We start from the raw sequence: 25003 nt of genomic DNA, 5'->3' as shown, positions 1-25003 counted from the left end.
ACAGGCTTGGCATGCTCTTGACGGCATATAGACGGGTTCGTGTAAACGAACACTTTTCTGAAAACTGACTGACAGGTGTGCACGATGTTATTTTTGAAAACGGAGAGGTGTGAAATGTCCGTTTATGAAAAAAGCTAGCCACGTTTAAACGTAGCCTGATATACACATGGTGATGAACTAAATTAAGAGTCTGTGATGATGATTAGTTACCATGGAAACAAATAAGTGGCAGGAAAACTCAAACAAACGAACATGTGATAAATGAAAGCAAACTAAAAGTCTATGAAAACAAAACTAACAAACACTGATATGTATATATTGTGACAATTACAACACATAAAACGTGATAATTGACATTAAATAGTTGACTCTTATCTTATCAGTTGTGGTTGATAATAAAATAATGAAAAGTTATAACTTTTACAGCTGTCATAACTATTGCAAAATAAAAATAATACATGTAAAAAATATATATATATATAAAAAAAGATACTTTTTACAATTTAAATCACTAAAAAAACCTTAAGACTAAAAATAGTTATTAATAAAAATAGTTATTATGGGAACACTTTCATTTATGACAACTAACCTCGGTCGCCCCCAATCTAGATTGCTAAAACAAATAATAGAATTCTGAATGCAAAAATGTAAGAATGTAAGTCGCTTTGGATAAAAGCGTCTGCTAAATGACTAAATGTAAATGTAAAAAACGCGTAGTGGTTTCATCAGCATCCGCAGAAAGCAGACATAAAAAAAAAAAACGTTTCAACCAAACGCCTTGGCACTATATTTGATCAAGATCACAGCCAATGACGAGCAGCAAAACACAGCTACATCATGATGGGTCATGTATAATTTAGCCGCCTAAATGAAATACATAAAAATATGCAAAACTGGATCTTTAATATCCACCGAGTGACAGCAAAAACAACAAGAAATCAATGACCTTTTATTTGAAGAGCAGAAAACACCTGCAGTTAAAAATATCCTAAACTTCAATGACATGCTTTGTTCACTTCTATTTACCGTACGTGCTGAAAAATATAAGAATAATGTCACATCTTTAGATAAACAGCCTCTCCGAGCTTATAGTGGAGCATTTGCGGGCTATAAATGCTGCAGCAGTGTGGGCTGTTTTTCACCGGAGAGTCGCTAGGTACTGGCAGGTTTGGTTTCATATTGCTGAGAGCAGAGAAAACAACCCTGCTGCAAAAATAACTGAAATCAAATCATGTTGTTCGCTCATATTCCCCATTGAGACCCCTCCCGCAGCCAGCAGTTGCACAACAGACCGTTGGTAACAATCTGCTGGGCTGGAACAAGAGAAGACATTCAGAGCCAAAAAACACGACCTCCTCCTGTCACTCTGACAGAAAACAGAGTCTGACCACACACAGGGCAAAAGGGTGGAGGATTTGACAATGGTCTCCCCGAGGGCTGTCAATCAACCGAACTATATACTTGTGGCGTCTACACCTCTGGCTGTACTGGCGGAGTGTCAGAGATGGTGATTGAGCTCGCTTGGAGCTCCACAGATGTGTCCTCTTCATAGAACAGCGATATTGTCTCATATCTTCATGTAAAATTAAAACAAAATTGGTAGTGGCGCATTCCATGACACAATTGAGCAGAGCAGCTGAATAATTAAAGTCCCCATGAAGTTTTCTGGCTTTTAGTATGAATATGATAGCCTTAAGGTTATCAAAGCTAGTGTGCTCCAAAACAATGACAAAATTCGCATTTAGATTAAATAAGCGTTTAGAACTTATAGTCTCTCACATCTGCCGATATGCAGCAATGATTTTGATGACATCACTGTTTTCTGTCCAATCAAATGCTCTTTAGAATCGGAAGCGTCCCGTCCCCGAATGAACACTGAAGCTGTGGCTAAAATCAGTCACTTGTTCACACAATTACAATTTTCTGTATGGTGAATGACGCAAAGTGCACTATATAGTGGCTAGGGAACGATTCAGACAGTGTAAATATGCTTTCCATCGGGGCGAATGAAGTCTGTTAGTGTCTGCTACGGTCCATAGACACGATAGCACAGAGCGGATCATATGTGCGAGTCGGTGCGCACCCGAAAACCTATCGGACTCATTTGAATTCTACACAGAATGCTGTATTTTAAAGCGATATGGAGATTAGGAGGAGAAACAGTTCGACAGACTCAACATTACAAACAGCATGGACGGGTAAAAGAGATAACACCAGTGCCAAGCACTAACATAAATTACACACTTTTCAAAGTACACATCCTCAGCATGATTGTGTTCAAGGTTTTACTTTAGTAACAGTTTCATTTTAAATCTAAAAGGGGAATGTATTAGACTGTGGCTGTTAAAGCTGTCAAATGCGGCTTTACAGATCTCAACAGCTCTGGCCAAGCTGTAATATTTAAAAAAATTCAAAAATTACGTCAACACATTGAATAATGCTGCATGTTTCAAGGCACTTCAGTGGGCCTTTAAAGGAACACTCCAACTTTTTGGGACTTTAGCCTATTCACCTTATCCCCCAGAGTTAGATAAGTCCATACATGCCTTTTTCATCTCCGTGCGTGCTATAAGTCTGTTTGACGCACCCACCGCTAGCCTAGCTTAGCACAAAGACTGGATGTAAATGGTTGCAGCTAGCATACTAATCCAAATAAGTGACAAAATAACGCAAACATTTACCTATTTATATGTTGTGATTTGTATAGTCACAGAGTGTACAAAAAACAAAGTCACATGAGACACAGACATATTTTAACCGTATAAATACTGGGAACTATATTCTCTGAAGGCGAAGCACTGCTACTTGGGCGGAGTGATAACCGCAGCACCTGAGACGCGCCGTGGTGAGGAGCAGAGAGTTCGTTCAGAGCGCATCTCAGGTGCTGCGGTTATCTCTCCGCATATTCATATTAATAAAGTAATATGGTCATATTAGTGATGATAATATTAGTCATGTCACCTCAATTTTAATTCACAATTTATTGCGTTTCTTTACGTTTATTTAATTCTTAGACCCTGGGTTAACATCCTAATTTGCATATTTGCAGTGTCAGAGTCATTCATTGGACGATTCAGCATGTGACCCGGTCAAGCATTGCACATCCTCATATTACACATTGCCATCTGTAATATCAAGTTTTTTTCCTGAATGGACATTTCGGACTATAATGGTAAGAATTAAACGTTTTCTTCTTCACTCCATTTGACACGTTTTCCATTGGCGTTTGACATTTTTCTCATCCACCGCTGAAACAACCATTTAAATACAATGCACGGTGTTTCCGTTATTGTACAAAGCACATGAATATAAGGCTTGTGATTGGTTAAGCATCTAGTCAACACACTGCATTGTTTCACACACCACAAAAGCGGTGCTAACCCTGATTCAGACCAGGGTTTCATAACCCGGGGTAAAAAGCGGCGCTAGACCTGCTTCTAAATTCTAAAGAGTGAAACGTTCCTTTAATCAGGTTAAAAGCGAGGTTTAGAATGACAATAACCCAAGGTTAAGGTGGACACTTAAAGCCACACTTTTGTTAAAGATAAAATAGCTCAAGCACAAAGCCACACATTTCACAAAGACATTTGTCAGGTGTTAAATGATCAAACAAAAGATATATTGTTCAAAATAATGTATTTTGAACTCTGAGTGTTTGATCAAGATACTCATATTGCTGTTTACTGAGCATATTGTAGATATGAGACTGAGACTGATCCTTTTTTAAAATATTTGCTTCAGTTTCAGTTTGTGAAGTTGCTGTGAAATGGTTCTGAAGACATAGTTCTGAACTCTTCTAAAGACATTTGATACTATACAGCAAAAAACGTTTTAGCCAAAACATAACTAAAATACTGCATATGCTAAATACATGTTGTAAATAGTGCAGTTTAAGGATTTTAAAATTGAAAACATATTCAGTTTAAACCTATATAACAAAACAAAAAACAAGAAAATACCATTTATAGTATTACGTAAAATACATTTTGGGTAAAAACAAAATATACTATTTAAAATATATTTTGGATAATATAAATATATTTAGAAAAATGCTTTTTAAATGCCCAAAATATATGAGGACATATAACAACTAAAATTTAATGAAAAATCTTTCATATAGGACCAGATGATTTAAATAAATTACAAAAATGGCTCAGAAAATAAATCTAGCACTGAGAAAAATAGCATCATTTCTTTGCATATGCCATTGTGACTTTAGTGTCCAGATGCTTTTTGGAGCCGCTGTAGTTCAACAGTCACTGCACTATTTGCAACTAAAATAAAGAGATTGAATTCATAAAAGAGGCATAACTCTCATAAGCATGATTTCTGCTGCATAACTAGAATTTACCATGAAAACAAAACTTTTCCCTAACCGAAAGCCACCTGAATGTACAGCGTCTTTGAGAAACTTCTCTTGCAACAGTCTGACACCAAGTCATTTGAGATGACGTCAAGAGTGAGTGCGGGTTACAGTCTGAGTGCTGACCCTTCCCTTCTCTGCTTCCCACTAACACTAGCTCTCGAAATTACAGTGAAAACACCAGAAATGAAAACCTGCCGCAGTCATTTTCAGATAGATCACACAGTATCTATACTGAACAACCGTTTTATTCTTTATCAAGGCAGATACACAGCCTGGCTCCCATAATGCTGGGGGGGGAAAGAGAAAAGAATAAAAGACAAACAAAATGTAGCATTTCTTCATGCATGACAAAAGACATGAAGGGTGGATTTCAGGCCACTACATGTTCTTACTGATACTCAAGATATTGAATCAAGACTGATAATCCAGCCCAATCTCATGAAAGTGCATATCTATACCACGAATGTTATTTCTCATAGCATGTATACGCCAAAATTAGTTTTCGCGTGCATATGATACGCACTTTATGGCGTGTAATACGCACGCACTCCCCACCCCTAATCCTATGGGTTTGCAGTGCGTAGCATATGCACGCAAAAAACCTTTTTGGCGTATAAATGCTATGAGAAATAACATTTGTGGTATAGATACGCACTTTCATGAGATCGTGTTGGATAATCTTGTAATCTTCTTGTCTATTTTGCCATTTGTTATTGTACACTTTTATTATAGACCGATCGTTATTTTTTTGTATTCGCTTCAGTTTGTGAAGTTGCTGTGAAATGGTTCGTAAAAAACTAAAATTGCTCAGTCCTATGTCATTCCAAGCTCTGCATGTTATTTTTTATTTATTTATTTTTTGTGGAACACAAAAGCCACAAAAAACCCCATCAAAATATCATAGAAATAGTTCATGATATTTCAAGTCTTCTGAAGACACTAAAAATAAATAGTTTTTGTCAAAACGTAACTAAAATATATGCTGAATATATGTTGTAAATATTGCATTTAAAAGAAATATTAGTATTAAATTCAAAATATATTGTGTTTAACATTCAAATAATATTACAAAAATAAACTACAAGGAACAAGAAAATACAATTACAAAAAGTAAAGTGTTTTTTTATATATATTTTGGATAGTATTACTGTATAAAATGTCCAAAAACTATATGTGGAAATAGAACGAACTAAAATGGAATTTAAAATTCTAACAAATGATTTGAAATGTTAATATCTTGAAAATTAAAAATGTATGTATGAATAACAAACTAAAATGTATTTGCAACATAATTTATTTTTCTAATTTTGTATTCCACACAAAACAAAACAAGACGATTATTTCATTCACAAAACAAAACATTGGTTTGGAACAATATGAAGGTGAGAAGAAGAAAAAAAAGATTACTGATGGTGAATCAAGACAAAACAAGCTCAAGAAGTAGCCTAGTGTTTGGGAACACACATAATAACCATACAAATATGTGGGTATTATCAGTATTGTTGAAACAACATACAACATAGACTTACTTCTATGTGTCCAATCTGTGCCACAGGTTGCTTGTGACCCTGATCCTCGCTCAGCGGCTTAAGGTCAAGCACTTAAGCTGTTTGGATTACCCTTCGTGTCATGAAGTTTAAATACATGGAATGAACAGGTTCTTAAATGATCTACGCCACCTGTGAAGGACCACGCACGCTTCTTACTTCCACAATTCACAGCCATGTAATCCTGTTAACGCTGATAAACTCACTAACAAACACATCTAACCCGATCAGAGCCAAGCTGTACTTAAACACCCAACGCTCACTTCTGATTGGCTGCTAAGGTTATCATCAACCTGCTATCTTACGCCGTGTGCCAACTGTGTCACTGTTGCTTATGAGATCAGGGTCGTTGTTACATGACTGAGAATGTTCACTTTGAGGCATCGTGTTCTGGTGAAGAACCTGCAGTACATCATGAAGAAAAGACTCAGGAAAAGCTTTCAGCTGCCTTTTGCTACAAGTCAGAATCTGACCTATGCTGCCGTCTCTTTTAGACATAAACCGAAACAGTGAAAAAATGTACTCTACTGCAATGCATGACACGGCTTCCCGAGTCAGATTTCTGCAATGGAAAATGTCCTTCAAGTGAGAGAGAAAGGGAGAGAGAGAACAAATTCTTTTTTTTTTGGTTTGGGTTTAATGTCAACACGTATTAGGGTCACTCCAATAAGACAGTATATTTTCATGTCCCTATCATATAAAGTTAATATACCAGATGAAATATTGAATTCCCATTTTTAGAAGAAGTACATCATACTACTTGGTTTTCTTTCATCGCAATTTCACCATTAAACGAACATACAGGGTGAATTTGAAATCATTTCAAAATGAAATCAATCACTGGTTTGGTTTGAGCAGATGTTGGAAATGAAATGGTTTTGGTGGGAAAACAACAGCACGGACATCAGTAATAGTTCTATCTAAAATATATGCTGAATATACAGTATGTTGTAAATATTGCATTCTATATTTTTCAAATTGAATGTATTCCGTTAAACCCTCATTTGAAAAATAATATGACAAAATTTAGTTCAAGGAGCAAGAAAATACAATTTTCAATCTTAAAATAAATTTTGGGTCAAATCAAAATGTATATATATTTTTTTAACATATTTTGGATGACATAAATATATATTTAGAACAATATTTTTTTAAATGACCAAAAAATATACAAGGAAATATAACTAACTAAAAAGGAATTGAAAATATTTATTTATCATATTTACGTATTTTAAAATCTATATTAGCAATACATTTGTGACTGTTTTTGTTTATTTTGAAATTAAAATATCTTCCTTTTTTTGCAGTGTGGGATGACTGTGTTTAAAGAACAAACTGAAATTAGTTTGCAACATAAATATTCTTCAGAATTTCTCCTGAAATAATACAAATAAATGATAAAACCCCACACTAATTTGGATCAACAATAATTCTGGGGTGGTGTTCGTTGCCAAACTGTAAGCTGCTGAAACTATGAAAATAAGGGATAGAAAATATGCCAAAAATATGAAACACAACTTTAACATATTGTGTACCAGAAATGTTGATGTGGTGATAATGAGCTTTAGAAAATCATCCAAGCCAACTAATATTTAATCTAAACAGACTGATAGTGCTTGTATTATACGACAACAAAAAAAAGGTTTGAATCTTTCTTAATAAATTTCCAAAGCAGCATCCAAAGTATTTGCCATAGAATCAAATCTATAACCTCTGCGTTGCTAGCGGCATGATCTACTGGTTGAGCTGACAAAATCTGTTCTAACCAACAACATTTCACAACAATATCGATCAATCCCACAACCTCTGTCAAATCTGACACCCCCAATTAAAATGTCCTGAAAATGCCACAAAGAGACTAAATGAAGATGGCCACAGATAACTTTTACAACCTTTCGAGGGTCATGAAACTCCATCTATTGTAAACCGCAGGATAAAAAAAAAAAGTTCCTGGCACCTAAGATGTAATACCAGACAGAGTAAATTCAGCCATTCTCATCCCATTGTCTTTCAGTGTGAGAGTGTAAATTGATCCAAACACACAATACTGTCCAGAAAATACACTGACACTTCAAAGGGCCGGGCTCTCGGAGGCCAAAGAGCCATTTCACACCTAATCAAGTCAGCCCTTAATCCGGGCTGGGCCTGTGCAGATAACACACTTTGAAGTAAGGAGGTCCACTGACGGGAAAACTCACAAGTCTGAAAAAAAGGATTTCTTCGTTCAGGCTCATACGTGCTTATTCCGCTTTGCTTCATGGTTCAAGTTTGTCAGGCTCTGCAGTGTCATCATTGAAAATGTCGCTTTTTCTTCAAACTCAAACTGTACTAAAAAAAAACTGCAGTTTAATTTCAGCCCTGTTTACACCAGTCACGGGTGATCTAGTTACACTGGTCAGCCAATCAGACGTGTCTCCTGTGACATATAGCATATATAAACCGATCTTTAGGATGTTAGACCTGACCACCGCTGAAAAAGCTTTTAATTATGATCAAATTGTAATTTGGTGCTTTCTGTTTGTGATCACCGAAGCTGGGATATTAATACAAGATATAAACGAGGGCTAATAAATGGTTCAATCTCGAAGAGCCAGACGTGCCATCATTTCAAGTAATTTAATTTCCAGTTTAAAACTTTGGCAGTAAACATCTTTTAAATAGCTGAAAGGTTGATAAACTCCAAGCATAATTTTGCAAATACACATTAATAATGTTTAATATGCAGATTGTGTGGTTAAATCAGAAGAGAGTTGAGTCTCCATTAAAATCAATGGGACCATCTGCAACCCATCAGTGATTTTACACCCTCTAATGTGGTTCAAATTGAACTGTGGCGCTGGACGTTCAGACTTCCGACACCAGAGAATCAATAAACGGCAGTCGGGCCGTGAAGGATTGCACAGATAGCGTCTGTGACAAACTCTTGTTCAGATTCCAGCTGTGCCATGCACCGTTTTCCAGCGCTTACTTAATACAGATCCACAACTATCGCAAAAAAATGTGCGCTATATACTGAAGCAGCACCGTATATGGCACGGAAAATAGTCAGTAGTGCAGCCGAGGAGTTTGATAAGCGTAAAATGACTTCTAAGACTAAATATCTGAGGTGAAGTTTGTGTAGCCAAACAGGGTATCTGTAAAGCACAGCGAATGGGGCCAGATTTCAAGGGCTTACCCTCCAATTCTCAAGGTTAACATAGGCGTTGTCCTGCTATCTGGACCACATTAATCATTATATGAGATGTGAGCTATATTAGGAGAATCATTGTGTGCTTGAACATTATCGCAGGGGTGTCAAAGAGGATTTTTTATTCTTTTTATGAATAAGGGAGGCAAATACAGCTGGGATTAGCATTGGATTAAGTTTTGTGAGAATCTCATGAAAAGGCCAGAATACATATAGGAATAATGGTTGAAATACATATTTTAAAGTTATTTATAACTGATTAAGAATAAATGTGTGTTTATACACATTTCACGCTAAATGTAAGTGGACAACAAGCACATTACTGCATACTGCATGGTGTATGGGTGTGCGTTTGGCCATATTAGAAGCACATTAGAGGGTGTAAAACTGCTGGTGGATTGCAGATGGTACCATTAATTTTAATGAACACTCGCTCTCTTCTTATTTAGCATCACGATCTCCATATTAAACAGCATTCATATATAGTATTTACATACATACATACATACATACATACATACAGGTAGATGAGAGATTTTTATTTTTTTTATTTTTTTTTATGCTTGATTTCAATAGACAACTTTTGAACGAATCAGTTGAATTAATGATTCTAATCACTCACTCATAAAGATTTAGTCATTTGTTACCATCTACTGGCATTTAATTTTTACGGGAGGGTACATGTTCGGTTAATTTAGTTTTGACGTGGGAGAGAGATAATATGTCCTGGCCACGAGATATTAATTCTTGGGAACATCATATTAACTTGTGGGAACGTCTATATGACGTGACCACAAGATTATTTTGTCGAGGTAACGAGTATCCTGGTCAATCAAATTTTTATTTTAACAATTGACAATTCTATTATATATATATATATATATATATATATATATATATATATATATATATATATATATACACGTATATATACACACACACACACATATACATGAATAGAGTTTAATATATATATATATACAGCATAAGTATATATTATTAACAACAATTATAGCTCTATTCATGTGGTATTAGGTGTGTCAGAATCCAACACATTAACCGCAGAGAAAAGTGAGAAATAACTTAACAGAATTGTAGAAACGTCCTGAAGGGCCAATGTGTGGAGAGAAAATATTGATAAACAGCAAAGGTTTTTCAGGAAATAAAACATGCCATGGCTTATTCACATTTCATAAAACATCGGTCCCGCTGGGAATGCATTCAGAGCTTGAAGAAAGCAAATTAATCGCATGGAAATTTACGTTCTCTTTGAGAGTGGCCCATGTAATAACCTTAACCCAACCCCCCCCCACACACACAAACAGCATGCCGTCTGATTCGCTTTACAGAAGAGGTAAATATTTCAACGGAGCCACTTCATGTGCCATCCTCTGGCCATGTATAATAGATAAAGCATTTCATTTCACCTGGCCACCTTTAAAAAATAGGAAATTATACAGCACATAATGCTTTTTGGAGAGTGTTGTGATTACACTTGAATTTTTCAGAAAAGGCTAGCGCAATCTGCACGAGGAATAATGCATTTTCCTTTCTCCGTTGAGACCAGCCTTACAATTCCAGCCTGTCTGTAATCATGAGAAATCATTACTCTCTGCTAAGATCAATGCCAGCGAGAAACCGTCTGCCGCTGTGGCGTGCGGCACTCGGCCATTTTGAAACAACCTAGGGGTAGCGCTAGCTGACTGAATATAAATAGAGCAACCTTAAGAATCGTTAGACCTCCAGACCTTTAGTGGTCATGCAAAATTCAAACCGTCAAGATGGAAAAAGAAAAAGAAAGATATGCTGAGACTTTTCCCCCTCTGGCAATAATGTTACTTTCAACTTTCATCACCTTTTAAGATCTGCCATCAAAAACCGACCCCTTTCCCCCCTCCCCCGCTCCCTCCACATCTCCAGAGTTGCTCCTCAAGAGTTACAAGGGGAGAAAAATGCAGCAATTAGTGGAGATCCGGGCCAGAGACGGCGGAGAAGGAACGATTAAGCTGCGGGAGTTTGGGAGTGGGCCGCGGTGCTCCGGTTGAAACTTTTCTGGGTTTAAATTGAAATTAGATTGATATATTTCATTCCCCTGCCATGCCAACAAAGTAAGATGCCATCGCTGGTGCAATTTCCTCTCAGATGCTTTGATTGCCGCCCGTGTCAGGCCATCTTTCAAAGAGCTTTCTCTTGATGGACTCCCTCGACTGAAGTCTGTCTTTAGAAGAAGAAAAAGAAGAAGAAAACGATTCATGAACCGCCCCGAGACTGCGTCTAGGTCTGCTCTATTTTTGGTGCGTTCTAACTCTTACACGGTTAAATAAAAACAACTAATTTCCAATATGCTGCCTCGGGTTTAAACACACTCACAATTCAATAATTTGAATCACACCCTCAAGTCATTCCAATCCCATACGAGAGTTCATGAGAGAGGTAGCGATGCTGGATTGGTGAATGAATCATTCTTTTGACTTCTGATATTCGTTTAGATCTTTTCAAAGAATTCATTGAACCGGATCACAACAATGATCTCAATGATTATTTTACAAATCGGACTCGTTGAGTTAACAGTTAACAGCTCACTTGAGGAGATTATCAGTAAATAATGATTGCATTTTTATGTCTTCTGAATCATATAGCTTCAGGAGACTATGAATATAGCGCATGAATACAAGTTATATGGACCACTTCTATGGTGCTTTTGTGAGTTTGAAAGCTCCAGACTTCATTTATTGTGATTGCATGGACTACATATTTATATTGGTCAAAAAATTAAATTTCTGTTTTTGTGTTCCATACAACAACAACAACAAAAGGTTTGGAAGAACATCAGGGTGAGCAAATGATGCCAGAATATTCAGATTGAGGGTAACTATCCTCTTAAAAGCTTAAAAGTCTTGATTACAAAAGGCACATCAAATATTAATCGAAAACAACAGAAATGCATCCAAAGCATTTTTATGGGTCTCCTAAAAATAAAAGCAATTAATTTTGTGTCCCAAAAAGCAAAAAGCAAAACAAAGAGGAGGACAGCACTACTTATTAAAGTGCCTCGGGGGACTCTGGTTTCCTAAATTTGAGGGGGGTTTTTTCTTCTGGAAGTGCATTGTTATTTTTGACAAATAGTACTACGAGAAAGCTTTTGACAGATGGGAAAAAAATACACAAAGAAACAAATCAATGCATTCAAGCGCAAAATAATCAGAATTTCTTTATAAAGTGTGTGTGTGGGGGGGGGGGGGGGGGGGTAATTGTGGAGGAAACAGTATGCATCCTTCAGTGTTAAATGAGCTTTGAAGATCCAAATTTCAGCTGTGTCATCTGACAGTGCGAATGAGATCACTAGCTATTAGGAAACCAGAGGTGAGAGGCTGACCGTTGGGAATCAAAAATCGGGTAAATTGTTTAAAACAATACTAGTGTGAATGATTATTATGACTTTAATTTCTGTTTATGGTACTTGCTTATCTGTAGGTGGACGAACACTACACTATACTACTCTTGAGAGCGTTTCCTGCACTGTATCTACAGTGTCGTGGCAAAAGAAATGACATTTTTAGCTGAGCTGAAACTTTTAGATAGATTGGTTGTGATAAGAGAGAAAGACTGGGTGCCGCAAAATAAAATGACGACTCTACAACAAAGATTAATCTGTTAAAAAGACTCAAAACTCAGTCCTGAACATTCGAGTTATAGTTTGAATCAGTATAATAGCTCACTATGAATAAACAGATGATTCTTATGAGCCAGTTAGTTTGAATTAATTGGTTAAAAATCAAACATACAATGCTATAGTTTGTCTGCAGTTCTTTTGTACAGTATGTTTTTGAAAAAAGATCAAAAACGCAGTAAAACAGTAATATTGTGAAATATTACAATTTAAAAGACCTGTCTCTATTTTAATATATTTAAAAACTGTAATATATTCCTGTGATGACAAAGTTGAATTTTCAGCATCATTACTCCAGACTTCAGTGTCACATGATTCTTCAGAAATCATTTGAATATGCTAATTAATGTTGAAAACAGTTATGCTTTTATTTTCAGGATTCTTTGATTGAAACTTCAAAAGATATCTTAGCAACATTATAAATATCTTTACTCTCACTGCTAAATAAAAGTATTATTATTATTTTTTTAAATCAGATAATCAGTGTAGCAACTCAATGGAAAGAGATGTTTCTTTTAAACCAGTTATTTTATATTAACCAAACTTGATTGGTTTGAATTAGTCTAATCTCACAGACTGAATGAATCAATGAAACGAATCATTTTAAAGGCAAGTGAGGTGAATCTGAACAGACGGTGCTTGAAAATTACCTATAGAAATTCCTTTAAACACAGTCATTGTATCATTCACATACTCAGTGCGGATTCTTTCAAGTGTCTCTTCGGATTCTTTCAAGTGTCAAAGCAGTTAATCATAGTTCATTCAAATGAAAACAACCGAGAATATGAAATACCAGCATGCAGACAGGTGCTAGTTTTGCAAGCTGATGGAATGTGTGAGGACGTGAAGTTCGTGCCACTTCACTTTTCTGTTTCACTTTTGAGTTGACTGACATTCTGTTCACAAGCTTCCAACAGTGCACATCACCCTGACTCATATCAGGTTTTTTTGGGGGTTTTTTTGCAGCCAGTATGCTGAGAGAAAGACTTTTGGGGTGAAGATTATGTAGTAGGTTATGTATTAAGCTGATGAAAACAAACGCCCGATACTGTAATTCTCTGCATCTTTGCTGTTGGTCAGAGTATTTAGGAAAGTGGTGTTCAGGAACGTGCTGTTTGGGGGCGGAATGCACCTGTGTGCTGACGGAGGTAGAGCCGGGACATTATTCCAGACATGGCTGACAGCCACAGCTGCCTTCCAGATGTTTATACATCTGATTACTGCATAAATGAAGTATCTGCTCCAATTAACCACAGTTTGCCATCGTTATTTGTAGTTTTTAGAGGATTCTAGCTTTTTTCATTACCCCTATGTGTACCTTCTCCCCCTGACCCTCTCTGCCAGTCTTTCTTTCAATTTCTATATGAGAGCAGAAATTGAACTGATCACATTTAAAGTGATAAATGAAAACTGTGTGGTTATTTTCAGCTTAAAAGGCAACATAAAAGCACCATAAAATTGGTCCATCTGAATCACAGGGTATGGTTCTAATGAGCTGGTTCTTTCAAATGAATAAAAAAATCAACTTTTTATGTATTAAAGACTCACTACAAATGTATGCTTCTTATGAGAAAAGATATTTTAAAATAAATCGGTTTAAAATGATTCTGAATCAGTGTAAATACTCATTGCTATTGAGTGGTTGAGGAGAGATTCCCTGATATGATTGTAAAGTGCTTTGGGTGTACAGTAGTACATATGAAAGCGCTATATAGATGCCTCATTCTATTCTTTTCTATTCTATTGCAAGCGGATGCTTTTGGGCCAGGTCTTTTATATTGAATTGGCTAAAAAGACTCAAATTCAGTCTTGAAATTTTTTATTTATTGATCTGAATCAGTTCAATGACTCACTGCCAATATATGATTCCTATGAGAAAGATTTTTTTTTTTTAAATGAACTGGTTAAAAATAGTCAGAACATGAATGAACATGAGTTATTGGTCTGAATCAGTGTAAAGACTCATTGCGAACTGATTATTAATCAAAAAGACTTGTCATGTCTTGAACATGCAAATTACCGCATTACTTTTAATGAGTGTGAACAGATGATACTTATGAGCAGTTCTTTTAAATCAAAATCAGTCTTAAAGTTAAGGATTTGAATCCATGAAAAAGACTCAACGCATGAATAAATGGGTTAAAAAGACCAAAAAATCTTAAATCTGAAACATATGAGTTATTGGTTTAAATCAGTGTAAATACACATTGCAAGTGGATGATTGGGCCAGGCTTTTTACATTGAACTGGCTAAAACGATTCAAAATCAGTATGCAAACATATGGTTCTTATGAGAAAAACCTCTTGGGGTGCTTTCACACCTGAGCGTTTGTTTCGGAACCTGGTGCGTTTTTTCTCCCATGGTTCGGTTCGTTTAGGCATAAGTGAACATGGCAATCGCGCTCGGATCCGCACCAAAATAATCGCTCCGAGATCGCCTGAACGACGTGGTCTCGGACAGATTGCAAACGAACTCTGGGGTCCAAATGGTATTATAATTCATACTGGGAAATGTGCGGTATAAATAGCACATTAGTTATCACAGTTGAAAACTAAAAGAGCACCTCCTCATCTTAAAATGTTGTGTAATTGCGCTTCTCCGTGCGAGAATGCTGTCCCGATGAAGCCTTGATTCCTGCCTAGCTGCATTATAACATTCGTACAGTGTTTGCGTATGTCTTGAAACAGTTAACCTCTAGACAGCACTGGGAGATCCAGAGAGAGCGTGTTTGAATTTGCTGCAGTTTTAATATGAATGTAGTATATAATTTAACAGTGGGAATGACGGCTACATTCGTATAGTGTTTGCATGCGTCTCGACAGTTACAAATAAAGCCACAATAAGCTCATGGAGAGAACTTGTCAATCATCTTGACGGATGATGCAGAAAAAACTCTGACCAATAAGAGTACAGTTGTACTCGCATGTATCTTGCATAAACACATTTTGGTAGCTTTGAATGGTTGCCTTGTGAAAGCGAACCTAACCAAGTTGCAACATTGTTACAAATTAAGTCCCAGTTTAGGAACAAAACAAACAATCTAAAGGTGTGAAAATGGCCTTAAATTAAAATTGAACAGTCTTGAGTCATCGGTCTGAATCAGTGTAACAATCATACTATGAACGAATGATTTTTCAGGTACTTTTATACTAGTTGGTTAGAAAGATTTTTTTTTTTAAATCAGTCTTAAACATGCTAATTATTGGTTGGAATTAGAGTAATGACTATATAGGAACTCTATATTCTAAATCTTAAAATCTTAAAGCTTTCTGTAAGAAAAAGACTGACACGTAAGTCTGCAACACATTTTTTTTGGTGCTTTTAATTTTGTTTTTTTGTTCCTTTCAGAGCTTGACACACAGTTACTATGAACTGTTGTCGTATAAAAAGTGCTACATAAAAATCCATCCAAATGTTTTTCCTCCTTTGTTCAACAGAAGAAAAAACACACCATGTGGGTTTGGAACGACATGAGGGTGAGTAAATAATGACAGAATTTCATTTCTGGCTGAACTATTCCTTTAATAAAACACCAGAGAGCACGCGTTTGTAGAGGAGGAGAGAGGACAGCTCATTCCACAGCTAACCGGGAATGTCCGTGGCAGGAATTGTGTGCATGTCCGAGCATGTGAAATTACAACCCCCTCCCCCAGCACCCCTCTCCGTGACCCGGCTGATCTACTCCGGTACCAGCAGAAAAGCCCCACATCCTCATCAAAACCCGCTGGAGGCCGCAGATGATGAATAGCGGCGCTGGATCTATTAATTCCATGTAACAGTTCCTTTCTGCCTCTTCAGATTCCCAGCGCTCCCGGCACGCTTAGCGGTGCTAAGCTAATGCTCTCACAGCCGCAAAGCAGCTTTGACTGTAATCAGGGAATACAATATGTCACCCTTTTCAACACCATGTATGTTATCCAGAGAGAGCAAATATGAAAATACATGTCCTGGCACTTCTATCGGGACGGAGAAAACTGCGTGCCTGTGTTCATAACACAAGGACAACTCCTTGTCTCCTTGTCCACATTCAGAGACTGATGACCATAAAGACGATGTGTCATCAAATATCTTCTTTCCTTTTACTTAGTTTTGTCAAAGTCTTAGTAACACCATATGCTATTTGAAATCTTATCTTCTTTCATTGCAATAGCCTTGCATATACAAAGACAGACTTATAAAAGCTCATGATGTTCCCGAAGTATTGTTCAAAGAATCTTCTCAGAGGACATCGAACAAATGAGGATACGGCGGTAACAGCGTTCTTTCAATTATTCATCATCAGATACGTTTCACATAGTCCGATCAGTTAGTCTTACAAATAATGGCACTCAATTTAATTAAAAAAAAGTGCTGTTTTCTGTTTCATACGCTTAAAGGATTGAAAATGTTGAATAGATCTAAAGCCACTTGTTTTTAAAAAAGGATGTTATCCGACAACAACCGTACAAAGTCATCCCTGTGAACTGATTAGAGCATTCTTAAGATGACTGAACATGCCGTCTGAAAAGCAAGACATGGAAACGCGCCGCTTTGAAGCAATCACAGTGTTCCACTATATAATTGCATTTTCACAAAGTGGACTGTCTTTAATAATAATGATAGAAAAACACTGTACACGTTATTAAATACCTATCATGTTTGCAGTGTGCAGCATTATAAAAACCTCATTTCACTGTTTGAGTAATATTGCAGTGTGCTACAGACACAAAAAATCATGTTCACCTCCCAAAAGGGATGTTATAGTAAACTAAAATGGAAACTAAAATATATAAATATTAGATGAAAAACTTAAAAACTTGAAAAACTGAAATGAAATAGAGAAATGCTGCCTTGGCAACTAACTGAAAAAAAGTTTAAGATGAAGTACTAAAATTATAAAAATGACAAAAGCATATAACCAAATTACAAGTAACATTCTGTGTTATTTACTTGAAAGTAAACAAGTCATTTAAAACAACCAGAATGACTATGATATCAAAGAAAGCTGGTCAAAAGGGACAAAACAAGAAGCGCATACTAAAAGTTATTTTTCCATCTCAACGTCCGCACTGTTAATGAACCTTACATATAAAATAACTCCATTTGTAATTCAATAACATGGCATAAACTTAAAAGTCTTACTTAGTCTGCATCTCTTACACTTTAGAAAGTGCACAGAAGTCTTCTTGATGAATAAAATCTCCTTATAAATGATCCTGTCAACTTTGCAATGAATACAAGATTTTGATAAGTCATAGTGCTATTACATAATAATAATAATAATAATTATAATAATAATTATTAATAATTATTATTATTAAAATTTAATATTAATATTATTTAATATTATTATTATTACATAAAATATCATTTATATATTTGAAATTATTACAAATTATTATATCAGAATATCAGACTTCCACTAATAAGCCACAATTTAATCCTGTTTACGTTCAATAAGCCTGAGTTAGCAGACCCGTGGCTGACCTATGGCATAAACTCCAAGGTGAGTTTCGAAGAACGGAACAACCCAAGACCACATCACACCGTAAATAATAAAATCGAGATAACTCAAATAATACAATTATTCGTAACAACTGTAGAAGTCAGTGCAAAACCACCAAAACTAAATCACTCACATTAAAATAAAAAAATCTGTCTACAGCGGAAGCGCCCTTCTGTGACACATTTTCTAGAGTACACTATACTTTTCTGCTTGTCAGATTCTTTTAAATGCACACAGCCGAATCTTTACCGGTTGACACACATCTACCGTTGCATGATATATACACTGCCAGTCCTACGTCTTATCTTTATTTTTATTCAAAAGACCATGAAATTAAAACTCTTCCGCGTGCGTCGAATGAGGAGGTAATGCCCTCGGAAAAGATAGTTTGCTCTGTCTATTTTGTATGCAGCTGCTGTAATGAACTGTACACTTGTGAAACATCGGTTTGAAGCGTGTTTGTGCATGCGAATGCATTCATGCGCATATCTGTGACCTGCTTACTAATGCGTGGGAGCGTACGCTTAACAAGTCAATGCCTAATGGAGTGACTCATTACTAGTGATTTTCATTCCAACGGCTGTTCAGTTAATTCAGATATATACATAGCAAAAAAAAAAAAACAGCTCAGAGGTGACCGGAAACAACGTCCGAATATCGCCATATTTGGGAACGGACACCTGAGCGACTCACCGTCCATCCGCCTCCATCAGTAGTCATGTCACAGAAGACCTGGAAGCCTGCAGGGTAATGTGTGGGGAACACGGAGTAGATACCATCCTCTCTTTGCCCGCTGGCATAGATGTCACTGCAGTCCCTGGGTCTGGAACCTGGCAGAAGATAGGACATGCCAGCATCATCAATCCACATTAAGCGGCAAGCCATCCGTTTTTTTGTTTTTCTTTTAGTTTTTTTTTGAGAAACCTGTTCAAGGTACGTTGTGAGAAAAGAAAGCTTCAAGACTTCAAATCTGTCATCTCGCACCTGCTGTCTAAGCAGTGGCATGTCTCTTTCACACTGCTAGAAAGCTTATGAGGGAATAGGTGTGAAACCATTCTAGGGCTCATTAGGGCTGGCTGGAAAGTGGAGAATATGTGGCTAATGAGGAGGTTTTTTTTACCCTCTCCACCGGCGCAGCCCTTGGGCCGGACGCCGCGCACCGGAGCCCTCTGCAGATCTGCCTTGAGACGGCTCTTGATGTTTCCGGTTTCCTTCTGCATGGAGCTGAGCGCGTCGCTCACAGAGTTCACCACTTTCACCATGTTGATCTGACTCTCTGACAGCAGCTGGAGAGAGAAAGCAGGGGAAAGTTTGAGGGACAAAGGGATAAAACAAATGATCCATTTCTCTTACTGAATCTCTCAGAGACTCACGCACTCACACATGTTTGAATCAGCCTGACAAATACTTTAGAGCACTAAAACGTTCGAGGCACAGCTTGCCACATTTGTATTGATTCACTTTACCAAAAGAGCTTTGCGAAACTTTTCACATGGCAAATAAGATTTAAACATTAAATGTTCAATTTTTTATTTCGAAAATATTGATATAAGTAATGATAATGAATATTTAATGAACCAATATGTATTACAATATTTAAAATACTGTTTATATATTTTTACAATAACAAATTAAAGTAAAACAGTAATATTTTGAAATATTATTATAATTTTAAATAACTCTTCTCTATTTTAAGGGATAATGTACGTCCAGCCGGTTGTTATCGCAGAATAAGGGTGATCAGGACTTGCATCAGCCTGAAGGGGTTTATTCTGCTATAAAAACCGGCTGGATGTACATTATCCTGCTTATTACACGGCTACTTGTAATATTGTATTAAATATCCAAATATTTTATTAGCTCTTTAAACGAAAAGCTTCCGCGGAGAGAGCAGTTGCTAGTGCGGCAAGTTCAAACTAGACGGACATTTAAGGGATACGGTATACAGTCTTACCACTTATTACACTGTATTACACCACATAAATAATTATGGGGATAAGAGATATTGATCTTAGATGAAGCTGTTTTAAAATCGTCACCTGTTTGTTACCTTCTAAGACAGTGTACAAAACAATCGCCGCAAAATGGCAGAAGCTGCGTTTGAATGAAACAAGAGAGAGCGAGTCCGCGATACCGGATGACTGGATTAAATATCTGTGCACAAAATATTGATTTGACGGAGTTTTAATATTTTATTAGCTCACCAAACACAAAACTTCCATGAGGAAGAAAACTTCCCCAGCAAGCGTATAGCGCTGCTGAATTCAGTAACCCGGATGACCCTGAGTTATCGGGAAAATAACATACCGCTGGATGGCACGATTTAATTAGAATCAAACCTTCCAAAGATTCGTGTAATCATATATTTTTTTAAATATAATACATTTTTGTGTAACAAAGCTGAATTTTTAGCATCATATACAGTCTTCAGTGTCACATGATCCTTCAGAAATCATTCTAATATGCTTGATTTGCTGCTCAATTATTATTTTTAAACATTGAAATCCACTTTTGCTGCTTAATGTTTTTGTGTAAATATTGTTTTCCGCTGAAATCGTTTGATGTCATGATTATTTGGCATTTCCATGCCTTTCCTAAAAGCCTGGCTTAAACAATAATAACAATGAAGTCTCTGTATCAGCATGTGGTCCGCGGCTCTGCAGTGAAGTAACAGGTGCACTGCTGCACAACACTGATAGTGCTTCAGTTTAGCGGGCTCACGGCCAGCGGGTCTGGAAGCCACTCGGTTTAAGTTTCCCAGACAGCTCTCTTTATTGCCTGCATCAGCAAAGCCGCTCAGGTCACCTCAATAAAAAAAACTAAAAAAACGTCATTCTTTCTGAGTGAGGCAAACTACGCCTTTCTCTAAAGACAGGTCTTTGTGTTGCAGACATCAAATATCATGACTCAACGTGGGACTTGTAGGAAGCTCAGCTGGCGATTAGCAAAAATTAGCCCTAAAGTGAAGCCTTTTTCCTATGACACACGAAAGCTCTCCTTTGGGGTGTGAACAAACATCAAGTTCTTTGAGAGTGTGTCGCTAACAAGTCTGCGTGTGCGCATATGTCGCTGTGACAACACTGCAAGCTAAGTGTGTTGGTGTGTCCGTGCACACGCTTGAAGTTGATGACGGCTGACGCTTCTGTGTGGATGGTTAGGACATTATCATTCGCAGCTCTCGACACACTGGTTCGCTCCGGCGCGCTGCCATAGCAACAACACTTAAACGTCTATCATTACAAGGCCTGTCCAGCATCAAAAGAAAAACGTCACACGCATGAAAACATAATGTCGCCAAAAGTACAATGCATGCCATGCTCTAGTGTTTGTTCAATGGTGTTTCAGTGTTTGTACACTCGACAGGACGCAAGACCTTAGTCACCACATCTACTCTAAACATTGCCTCCCTTTTATTAAAGAACACAGCAGGAAACTACAAATTAAAAGATCCAGCTATTCAAAACTCACCTTGAACTATCAATTCCAATGTCTGTGTTTGGAACAGAACATTACAACTTAGTGAATACTGTATTGTATACCACATTCTATTTTTTTAACTGTATGTTAAACAGTAGGCTTTATTACATGATGAATGTTTCAAGGTCAGTTTACATGCACAATATATTAATCAGAGTTTGCTCAGCTTTGTATTGTAAACACATCAGCGTTCCAGTTCCAGTATTCCAAAATTTTAAGACATCTGGCATTAACCTGTATTATTTTGGGACATGCAAACACCCTGAGCCCCGTCATACACCCGGCGACATGCAAGTGTTTTTTGCTAGTTTCAGCCTGACGCAGTTATCATTTTCACGTCCTGCGCTACGTTGTTTAAATAGCAAATGCATTTGCGCCCATCTGTGCGCCCATGGGCGAGCCGCGAGCTGGTCTGAAAACGAGTTGTGTTCACGCGCATTGATGGCACGTTGCTATTTTGAGGAAACTGAAATAGACTGCGCCATTGACCAACTGAAACCTGGTCGAAAGTCAATGGCGCAATATTTTTTTGGTTATTTAAAGAGCATGTTTGTAATGTGCGCATATAGGCGGGAAGTGCCACAACACGCGTACACTCTGGTTATTGCACACATAGGGACGCGCAGCACACAAACATGCCAAATATAGCGCAACTGGCATTTAAATTTGGAATGGGAGATGAGACTGATTTGGTTATTGCACGTAAAGCCCAAAACACACCCATTACTCATTAAGAGAATAGAAACAACCCTTATAGACCATTTTTCCCATCGTTAAACTAGCAAAAGTGGATTCGGACACGCCCTAAGTGCACTTGCATGAGTCATGCGCTTTAGACCATGCGCTTAGATCGTTAAAATAGGGCCCCTTATTTTTAATAATATTTATCTATATTATTTACCTATTTTATTAATTATTATTATTATTACTGATATTAATTTGTTTATCCAAAACAACATTATTATTATTATTATACATTTTATTATAAGAAAATGAATAATAATAATAATTATTGTTGTTGTAAATGTAATAATAATTAGTTTAATTTATTATTATTATTATATAATGTATTGTTATTATTATCATTCTTATTGTAATGACAATAATATGGTTATAATAATAAACCTATTATTATTATTGTAAATGTAATCATTATTACTTTTTAATTGTATTATTAATGTTATTGTTTTTTGTATTATCATTATTATTTTAAATATCCAGATACAGAGCGTTCATTTTTATCTGTGCATGTCCAAATAAAGATAATTGCAGGTGATTTTAGAATCTGACAGTTGAAAAGTCAAGCTAAGAAATGCATTTTCTTTTTTCTTTTTTTTTTGCAAGGAGGACACTCATTTTTTTAAATATTAAAAGAAAGGTCATGGCCATCCTGCTCTTTAAGACATGAATGAGAATTGATGAGTTAGCTAACATACTGTTCAATATTACTGCAAAAACATATTGCAAAACTGCAGAAGTATTTGCAGAAGAAACATGCAAGGACAAAAATAGAAGAAAAAGAGCAAGCATGTCTTTAATATATTTAGATTTTGCTAGAAGAATCTTATACTAGAAGATCTTATATTAGACGATCAGGAAATGTACACAGTCGAACAGCCGTATGCTAAACTATTACTACATCACCTCATCACTTTGCATCTGTTATCATCTTGGGATTTTTTTTTTAAATTTCATAACATTTGGCCATTCAAATGAAATAATGAGACAAGAAATAGATTATTTTACTACTGGATCGTGCAACACACTGTAAATGTCAAGAGCATTGCTTTGTGTGATATCATATTTCACACAGTAAACACTGGTTTATGAGGCGAATGTAGCAGGTCATGCAGTTATTCAATGCGTACAGAAAAATACTGTGCCCATACATACCTGTACTATACTGCAGAAATAGCAAGAGCAGATTGGTAGTAAGCTATTACGAACACAGCCAATGTCACGGCATGGAACCAGGCACATTAGCGCCCACTGACTGCACATCTACTCGACGTCTGTCTACTTCCATCGCTCTAAAACGTGTTAAGAGACGATAGAGGGAAATGAACTGAGGTTAAGAGTCTCATGCCAAAACATTTTGGCAGATAAAGAGACACAGATAGCCCCCCTTTTAAATAAGTGGCGCCTGGGCCATTTGTCATGTCCAGGCTGGACCTGAACATCGACGGCATAAACATTATTTAAAAGACATTTGCTTCCTGTTTGAGGGGCTTTCATTAATCATAGACATATTCGAACACGCTTCCTCCGCAAGACTCTGCATCATCAATAATCTCGCCAACAGAGTATGCGTCCAAGTTTGGAACACAGCTCTCAGTTTTGGAAATGACTGATGATAGATCAAAGTCGGAAGATTAATAAGCACAATCGAACAGGAGGAGACCAAAGGGAAAAATTGCGCTGCTTGCTGACACATCAAAACTTTCTTAGTATGCAAATGACGGAAAACACAAGATTCTGCACTCAAGTGAACTGAACCTTTCCCATAGATTGTGCATTCATTTCCAAATCTCTGGTTCTACAGCAACTATATATACACAGGGCATGACATTAACTCTTTTGCTGTGGCTAGTGTTTTCCAAAGTAACTAGCTACTCAGCATTTTCACTGGCCACAAATTTGACATCGATGCCATATAGAAAAAATGCCATATAGATATTTTTAATATTATCTCATAATTTTGGCAACCAGTATATTAGGCTGCTGTCACTTTAGCCCCTTTCACACAGAGATTCCAGAAAATACACGGATAATGTGTCAGAATCGTTTGATTTTGGTTCATTCACACTCCCAGTGATTTTCCGGGATCTGTGAGTGCGTTCATACACATTCCGGTAAGATCCCGTAAAGACACGTGACGTCAGGATGAGAAGTGTAACGTACGCATCAAAAACATGTACACTAACGCATCGCGTACCGTTCCACAAAGCTGGCGAACGATCTCAGCTTCAGCGCGGATAGTAAGGAGCTCCTGGTCTCTGCTTCGTTCTAGTTTGCAGACATTTTTTAGTTCTTTCTTTGTTGATGACGAACACAAACTTTCTTCTCAGAGCAACAGAGTCGTGCGTCATCACTACTACGACACACCCCTTACGGCATTGATCCAGGCTTTTGTTGACACAGGGCACGTTCGGGGACTGATCCCGGCAATGTTACTAGGTCCCCAACCCGGGATCGATCCCGGCATCAATCCCGGGACGTGTTTGCGTTCACACAGAAGGCACCGGATTGTTGATCCGGGATCAACGTGCTG

General features: G+C 37.0%; 1 protein-coding gene across 13 annotated transcripts in view; it reads right to left on the bottom strand.

Moving 5' to 3' along the window:
• fibcd1a (fibrinogen C domain containing 1a) overlaps positions 1-25003 on the bottom strand; it is a 153104-nt gene that overhangs the window by 41239 nt on the left and 86862 nt on the right. For all 13 annotated transcript variants that reach the window (XM_079636975.1, XM_079636970.1, XM_079636979.1 and 10 more), the window contains 2 exons: positions 19376-19541; positions 18949-19085 (listed from right to left, as the gene is read on the bottom strand). In XM_079636975.1, the coding sequence (XP_079493101.1) occupies positions 18949-19085; positions 19376-19541 (303 nt within the window). The remainder of the gene's footprint in view (positions 1-18948; positions 19086-19375; positions 19542-25003) is intronic.

Source organism: Phoxinus phoxinus, assembly GCF_949152265.1.
Source record: "Phoxinus phoxinus genome assembly, chromosome: 15".
In the NCBI taxonomy this organism is placed as follows: Eukaryota; Metazoa; Chordata; class Actinopteri; order Cypriniformes; family Leuciscidae; genus Phoxinus; species Phoxinus phoxinus.
The sequence above is the reverse complement of the archived record's forward strand: the minus strand, read 5'-3'. Positions and strand labels throughout refer to the sequence as shown.